Source organism: Linepithema humile, chromosome 3 (genome assembly GCF_040581485.1).
Source record: "Linepithema humile isolate Giens D197 chromosome 3, Lhum_UNIL_v1.0, whole genome shotgun sequence".
Lineage (NCBI taxonomy): Eukaryota > Metazoa > Arthropoda > Insecta > Hymenoptera > Formicidae > Linepithema > Linepithema humile.
This window is the reverse complement of record NC_090130.1, coordinates 6,414,006-6,422,889: the sequence shown is the minus strand read 5'-3', so window position 1 is coordinate 6,422,889 and position 8,884 is coordinate 6,414,006. Positions and strand designations below refer to the sequence as shown.

Below are 8,884 nucleotides of genomic sequence, written 5' to 3'. Positions count from 1 at the left end.
CCATTTTTACGTTTTATCTTTGCATTTAACTTATTGTTTTCGAGAAAAAAAAAATTTAATTGTTTTAGGAATATCGGAAAGTAATGTTTCACAATAGAATATATGTAATATAGATATTATCATTGTCAAATATTAAGAAATAAAATTTTTACGTATTATTCAATTATTTTCGCAATAATAACAAAATATTAATATCAAATTTAGTCGAAAAAACACGCATGGTAATTCTTACGCATTGCATTTATTTCTCGTACAACTAATCACATTTATTACACCACAATACACGACGGTACACTTAATAATTTAATCGAGTCTAATGTGATAATTGTGGTACAGTAGCAATTGATTAATGCGGAGGTATAAATAGCATACTCTTACTTCGAGACATCGCGTACAACTCTACGATATACTTGTCGTTCATAAATTCCGCATAAAAGTCGCGTTTCAGTCAGCGACGATTCTCGGGAAAACTTGTAATATACTTTTAGTTGTGATGAAGTTATTTTGTTACATCGATTTACGTACAAGGGCGCGGATAAGTTGCCCATTAATATTATACCATGTCATATCTCTACGCAGCAGTCAGGGGTTAAAGTCGATAAATTATCGGCCAATCCTTCTGATAGCGAGCGATTTTGTAACGATAGCGGTTTTTATTTCTTCTCTTTTATTTTCAGTCATAATATAATTGGTTGTTAACGATATACCGCATGTATAATTTATTTTAAAAAATATTGTAAGGAAAGAGAATTATATTTTATCCATTTATAAAAATTTCTATACTTTTTTGAAAACAACTAGATATTTTTTAAGTTATTGGAAAATTTTACAGTACAAAAATTTCAATAAAAAATTTAAACAATTTTTAAATTAAGTTTTTTTGGAAATATCTGTTTCCTTGATAAAATACGATCAAAAAATATATTTATATATAAATTTTATAGAAATTCAAAAATGAGATTTGTTATAAAACTGTCTCAAGTACATTTTATGTTTCAATGTATAATTAAATATTCACATTGCGGTGAATCAAAGTTTATTATATGATACTATATTTGACTCATATAAAAGTCTATGTAAATTTTATAATTTACATAAAATTATGTTAAATTAAAATTGTAGATTTAATAATTTATATGAAAATTATATATTATATTAAAATTAGCAAGAAAATTTATATTAAATTTGATTCATAATTAAAATTTATTATGCGCAGCATAACTTGAAAATCTTCGAATTGAAATCGTACGTGATTGAATTGAGCACATTTTATATTCCAATTTTATTTTTGAGTTTGTTAAGTTTTTTGGTTTCTCGTCATTCTTTTATAAAAATGAGCTATAATTGATTCCCTTTTTTTATAGGCGTGACAATTAATGACAATTGATGAATTCGTTCATGCGGTAAATCTGCAAATCTGATCTACTTATTTCGATCGCTCATGAGAAATTTTCCTTAATCCCCGGCTGTACGTGTTACTTGGGGATGATATAGATGATATAGTTTTTTAATCTTAATCTAAAGCTATCTTAAGTTGGTACAATTTATACATGTAATTATAGCGTAAGTGACGGAGACGACAGATCTCATCTTAAATAAACGTTTAGAAATACTATATAGATTGATCAATACAATACAAAGCATATGTAATTAAAAAATGGAAGAATTACATACATTTTATCAAATCATTATAAAAGAAACCTGAAATTGCAACAATAAATATTAATAAGTAATGCAAATAAAATAATTCATGTGCAATAAATATGGAGAGATTAAAAATTGCATATTTTTTGAACATTTTTTGAGCATAGAAAATAATGAATTTATCTATTCTTTTCTTTGCTGGAAAAAAGTTTTTATGATAATTTCTGATTCATAATTATAATTCTTATAATTAAAAAAAATTAAGAAGCATTTAAAAATTATATATAGTTCTTACAAAGATAAAAAACAATGAATTTCTATTATTTCATCTTTGGGAATAGATGGTTATAGAGCAATTTTCAAACTTTTATAAAATTATGTAGCTATGTTACAATATGCAATCAAAAACATATAATACTTAAATCATAGTTCAATTCAACTTGGAATAACTTCGAGTCTACTATAAAAATTCCGATGCAAAAGTTTTTAATCGCTGCGATCTTTGATTTCAGGATGGTCTTGCACAACATGAGGATCGGTTGATCGAGATCGATCGTCTCCGTAGTACGTGGTATTATAGGCTCGCGGTCGCAACGACGTGAACGTCCGCCGTCCCTTCGTGGTGTTATCGATCGCCCGTCAGAATCGTTTCCACCGACGTCACGTTCAGCCATCGTTAAAATCGTAAGTACATACATACATTGTCAACTACGGCACACACGAAAGAGCGTACGACTATTTTCTCCTCGTTCAAGAACGAAAGCGATCGCGTCCAATCTACTTCTCGTGGAATTCTCTTCCGGAAAATCGCTCGCGTGTTATTAGCACGTCTATAGTTCAAACATGATTTAATATCCAACCACGATACTTATTAATACGACGATAATACACATTTTGAATTAGCCTGTGATCAAGTGATGTCGATACTATTCGTCGCGCTAACTTGACGCGAACGTCGATAATTGGTTCCTCCTCAAATGCGACGCGTGCACGGACCATTCCCCCCCACCCCACCCCTCCTCTCGTTTCGATTCTCTTGCGCTGTTCCTTTGATTGTCGCTAGAAGGAACAAAGAATTAATTGTTTGATGAAACAGAAGAGCAGAATGCATTCGGCACAATTTAGGAACTTGGCTTGAAACGCGATGCGTAAAGATAATCCGTAATTGCGCATAACAGCGAAATGTTTACGCGATTTTTTAGCGATATACGTGATCTATGTGCAGAGTTGCATCGTGTCGCTTCTCTATCGGATCGCTACAGCTGCTATAAGTATAATATGGGAGCGCAAAAATCGTATGTAATAGATTCACGCTGATTCCACAGTATAACACACTTAGCGCAGATGGAAAAACGACTTGAAACCGACGTCGGTTTAATGATATCGCCAGAAAATCGAGTAGCACGATTTCTCAACGCCCTCATTCTTTTCGGAGGATCAAATTAGTCTTACAAGTTTTTCTTATCAAACCACAAAGCACGTGGTTACAGAGATAGACGTTTCTACAGATTAATTTATTATCGTTAAATAATACGCTTGTGCCGTTTGATCGTTAAATCTTCGCGAATCCCTTTATTCGTACTGTCGCGAGAGAGACTTAGCTCTGGAAGAATAATCGCAGTAATCTTCTTGCGTGCTGATGTGATATCAGAAATCCGAAAAGGATCAGGTGGAACGTGACGGATGGGCTTCGCGGCTCAGTCGTCGATTATATCGAATAACATGTGAATAATTTTTAAACAATTCGATGTTTCTGACCTCCACACTAGATTGCATTAATGATCTTTGTATAGATATTGTATAAATATTGAGTTAAACCTTGGCACGGTCAAAATCGAGACGAATTACGAAAAGGGAGTACATAGACGAAACTGGTCCTTTGAATGAATTTTGTCTTATTCAATTTGGCGCATTTTTTTTTATCAAAAAGCAGTATTGATCTAAAAACAATATTTCATTTTTTATTATGTGATATTGTTAAGATATGATAATCGATCCTTAGATTCAGAATTATTATACTGCTCTTTTTCGTATTCCGCCTCAATTGTACATACATCGAAGACGTATCGTCTTATGCAATTAAGATCAGTAATGGTCTTCGGTTTTCACGATCGATGATTAACCGAACGCCGCTATCGTCGTTGCCGCCTGGAATCCGTGACGTAAACGATCTGGGAGAGTGTCATCATTGATCGATAAGCCCGCGACTCACATCGCGACACGTGTGCTTAGCCTCTACCATTCTCTCCTGTCTTTCTCTCACTCTCTCTTTATCTCTCTCTCTCTCTCTTTCTCTCCGCTACGTAATATAATATACCAGCTAGAAAAGGATCTTAATAATTTATATAGAAAATGTACAAGAAAATCTACATTCAACGAACGCGTGTGATATTTCTATATGGGTACGGTCGACGCGCGATGATCGAGCGAAGAATAAATAAATTAAAACAGAAGTCGCGTGAGGAAGGGGAAGCCCGGGGGCGAGTTTTGTGCCATTTACAACTGAGCGATCCGCCGTGCTGAAAAGCAACGCGCAATGCGCTAGTTGTCTTTACTTGTTTCCATCTGTATTAAGACAAGTCTCAAAGAGACATTTACGAGCAGTGCATAGCATCGAACAAACGTGTAAGAAAGACGCAGTATGCCGTTCTCGGTTTCCGGTCACGTTCGCTCAATTGACTGAAAACGACTCGCGAAATGCGTTGCCTTCCGCACGATATTATTTTCGATCGGGCGAGACGTGCGTATATCCGTCTCTCGGCAAGTGCCACGCGTTCCAATTTTAGATGGACGCATCTTGCGCTGGAGGGAGTATTTAAGCCGAGCAAAACGGATGCCCGTCGACTTAAATCCGCACGCTTCGAATTCCTAATAGCCGTCCTTAGAGCCGAATCTTAACGGAGCCAATTTATCTCTCGAACAAACTAATCTCTAAATCGTGCAAGACACGCCTGGCGACACGCTTCAACACGACCATTCAAATTTGTTTAACCGAATTAAAGTTTACCGAGCAGATTTGAACGTCTTCAATCACACGAACGTAATATTTCGTAATTTTTTCAAGCGCCACTGATAAATCGGCGTAAATTTGCAAAAGTGGGGTAATAAGTTTTCGGTCTTGCGTTTTATATATGAATTTTAACCAGTACTTGCGCGTGAAAGTTTGACAAAAAATCAAATAAAACAACCGAGAATTCTAAGTGTTTAAAGGAGATCCTTCGACTTAGCAAATGTTTGCTCAGCAATCAATAGGACCAGACAAAAACGCGGTCATTATTGTTGAAAGAACGCTACCGAGATTGACTTCCCAGTGTAGAGAGTGTATAGACCTATTGTGCTACTTTTTGCCCACGGATGCTTTGAAAAAGAATTGATTTTCCCCAATAAAAACATCGTTAATCTTTCAAGCTGTAAGCAATTGAAAATTTAAGCGGTTTTCGAAATCAAACATAAAAGATGTAAAAAAAGTAGTAAAATCTTATTCAATTTTAAGTAGAATTTAATGAATTTGAGAATTGATTCAATATTTTTTTAATGTGTTAAAAATTAAAAATTATTATAACAAACAATAATTATTTTTACAATATTCTTGCCGAAGAAAAACCTTCAAAGTTAGAATCTTCAATTTTGTTCCAGAGAAATGAAATATATTATATATTACTAAGTTCGAGATACTCTGTATTCCGTGTCCGACAATCAAGAGTCGTGTTAACTTTCTAATTAGGCAATCAAAATGATAACACGCTTCTCAGATTCCAACGTGATACAACTTTAATGATAATGTATAACGGGGTTAAATATATTTCACGCCTGAAAATATATTTTCTCTTATCCATTTGCTCCGTGTTCGTTTTCGTTTCTCTCTTTGCCGCTCTCGAAGTTTCATTGGATTCTCGCGCTGTTTCTCTCTCACGCCCACTTTCTCCGAGTGCACTGGCTCTTAAGACAAGATGGTCGCGAATAAATCAAATTTGAAGTGGCTAGACGTGGTACATGTACGTACGCATTTTGCACTTGTCTACTTGAGAGACCTGTCTTTTAGTACTGACGATGATACAAGCCCTTCAATGCTAAACGCGGTTGAATCATGCTTCTGTAGCAGGTGTGCTGCAGTTTTATCAAGAATATAAAGTCGAGACGTTATTATCACACGTACTTTCCTCTTGCCATTATTATTTATTGACGTCAAAATATTGTCACGATGCATAATTAATGGTCCACGTATCAAGAGACACGGTAGTGTCTCGCGCCAAGTTCACGCGTAGCGCGCAACGCAGGCGCAAGACCGACCGTGTATCTTTAATCTTATACGTAAGATTATTTTTTTAACATTTTAAATAATTAACAAATGTTTGAGATAACTTTGATAAAAAAAGAATTAAATAAAACAATAGTAAAAATTAGTTATAAGTTGTAAAAGTTTAATATTAAGTATATTTCTGACTTGTATTTAAAAGCAATTATTAAAATTCAGACAAATCTAGAGAAAAATACATAAAGCAAAGGTTTTATTACAAGAAAAACGTACTTAAATTTTTTATTCTCTCGAAATACTTGGATTTAATGATAATTTTATAAAATATTGATTTAATAAAAGTATAAAAAATTAAAAGCTTTAAATAAAATTTTCGTAAAACCAAAGTTTTACTTATGTATTTTTTTTGGTCGCTATCTCTGTTTCTTTTATAAGCAAAATAAAAGGGTGAATAAGATTAAAGACATTGCGCATCATATCATGTATCGCGCAATAATATTGGAACGCATATAATATTGGAAATTGATTTCGCTTTATCGAATCTATTAAGCTTTAATGACAGTGCCGTAATATACATATAGATGCATTAGCGCGTGCTCGTCCCTATATCGGATTCATGTCATATCACGTGCGGTCTATACATGTTCATGTTTTGTATATAGCAAATTGACGTTAAAGAATATGAATTATTATTGGAATAGAGTTTTGCGTGAAAGAGCTCGGTTGTTTCATGTATTAATATACCACAATCTCGCAATCTATTGCGCATTTACGTTACATATCATGGCACGCGACTTAATTAAAACCATCAATTTCTATCAATTGCGACATTGACTGCGACACGAGTGCTGTGATGCGAAAGTGAATATCTCTCATTTCAATCTGATTTGAATGCCGTATTAACAGTGCGGAAACGACGACATATTCGGGTGATTATCCGCCATCGAATAACGGTTGTACCGCCCGAAACACCGTACCGGCGGCGATTTGCGGTATTCCAGAGTAATTGAATCTGTCGCGTAAATTCGACCCAACATTTATCTCGCGACATTTCTCACGGACACGCGATTTATCGGGTGCGAACGGGCACGGCGTCGAGCCCTCAAAGATTCATGCCGTTCAATAAATCGCTTGTCACGGAGAAATGTCGCGCAACAAATGTCAGGAGTGAATCGACATCGTGGAATGCGCCCGCTCCACAGAGACATCAGGTATTCGTTGCCTTCGTGTCGCGGTTTACCGTTTTCGAACGAATTTAACGCGAGGGCATACGCAATTTAGCACAAAATTGGACAGATTTTTGAAGTCTCTTTTTCCAGTTGAAACAGCGGAACGAGTTATGCAAATATTTATGATATGTTGACGATAAGGATTATCTGATATTAGTATCCATCTGTCAGAATATGTTATGAACGATCGACAGTTATTGATTGCTCGCGGATCGCTTCGGGATTATTTCATCACGCAATGATGGCTTTTGCGCGCAACATGCACTGCTCGTGTCATTTCACGCGGCGGAAAACGCTCCTCTCGGTAAAATCGCCATTGCCCCTTTCGTTCTCCTTCCTCGTTGCCTTCGACGTGCGGTTGTCGACAAGTACCGCGCGCGCAAAACAAAATTGGCACCCCAATACCGGTATTCGCGGCAGGGAAATCAAGATATGCGGGTTCCTACGAACACGGTTGGGAGGGGATCGATTTCTCTTTTTTCCTCTCCGCCTTTTCTCTTTCTCTCACACATACACACACATACACATACATACACGCATTCTCTCTTTCATTCTCTCGTTCTCTTTCTCTCATTTTTTCTCATTTTCTCTCTCATTCTCTCTCACATTCTCTCTTTCTCTCCCTCTCCCTCCCTCTCTCTCTTTCTTTTCTGTCTCTCTATCTCGCTTTTTATCTCTTCCTCTCTTTCCGCGACGTACGAGCTCTTCAATGGCACGTTCTCGCCCTTCGCTGGAAACGGCGCATTCGGCGGTGCCATTCATCACGCCACTCGATGACGATCGACCTTTGCGTCACCGTGAGTCCACCTTGGCCAATGCCCTCGTTCTCTTGGCCAAGGATCAAGTACGATCTGCAAACATAATAGAATCGCGTGAGTATAACCGCGATCACCGTCCAGCCGCCGTCGGCTGCGCGGTTTCGCATTCGTTCAGACTCTGACTGATAGTTCACGGTCGTTGCAGCCGTGCCAGTTTCTAGATAATCGGGACTGTCTTGTTAAGAACCTTGACCGCGCCTGGCTTTTTTTGATTTTCAGTTCAAGGCGAGCGTAAAATCAAAAATGTCTGAAAGATATTTAAAGAATGCAAAAAAAAAAAAAAATTAAGACGTGTATATTTCACATCTCTTTATGACGTCTGTTAAATGTGTTCCCCAGACACACGATGAGATTAACAAGTAATTTTAATAATCAACCACATAACAAGATTAGCGATTGAAGAGCGTAGTGTACGGGATTTAGAATTTTAAGGAGTCGTCACATTTATTTTTTAAGAATAGTTTGGTATTTAAGGATATCCCTAAGAAAAATCATAGAAATGCAAAATTTCAGGTTACTAAATTCTTGCAGCACAGCAATAACAATATAAATATTCATAAACGATGAAATAATTTCGAGAGTTAAATACATTAAAAACAATATTCAATTATTTTATGAAGAACAGTAAAGTACTCACTTATTAGGCTTGATTTTGGGGCATCTGCAGGCCAGGTCAGCTGAATGAACGTAAAGAGATATGTCACCACGTCGAATCCTTGAATTGGAGTTTTTCTTGTAAATAAAATCGACGTTTAGAGTGAATCGGATCCAGGATGTGCCTGTTACGCTTGTGCCGGGCTGTGAGCCATCGGTTTTCTTGTGTCTGTCCGTTATTCTGCCCAGAATAGCTGCAATGAAAAAGAACGTATTGAACATTGTGTTCCAAGTACAATATACGTAATATTACTATAGTATATAACTGAGAGAGTATCTGGAAC

At 36.2% G+C, this 8,884-nt stretch overlaps 1 protein-coding gene across 1 annotated transcript in view; it reads right to left on the bottom strand.

The window, feature by feature from the left end:
- Positions 1-225: 225 nt before the first annotated feature.
- LOC105676363 (netrin-1-like) overlaps positions 226-8,884 on the bottom strand; it is a 170,371-nt gene continuing 161,712 nt past the window's right edge. Inside the window, exons 6-7 of the mRNA XM_012374165.2 lie at positions 8,584-8,794; positions 226-7,979 (exon numbers count right to left, since the gene is read on the bottom strand). Coding sequence (XP_012229588.1) covers positions 7,835-7,979; positions 8,584-8,794 — 356 coding nt within the window. The 3' untranslated portion in view covers positions 226-7,834. The remainder of the gene's footprint in view (positions 7,980-8,583; positions 8,795-8,884) is intronic.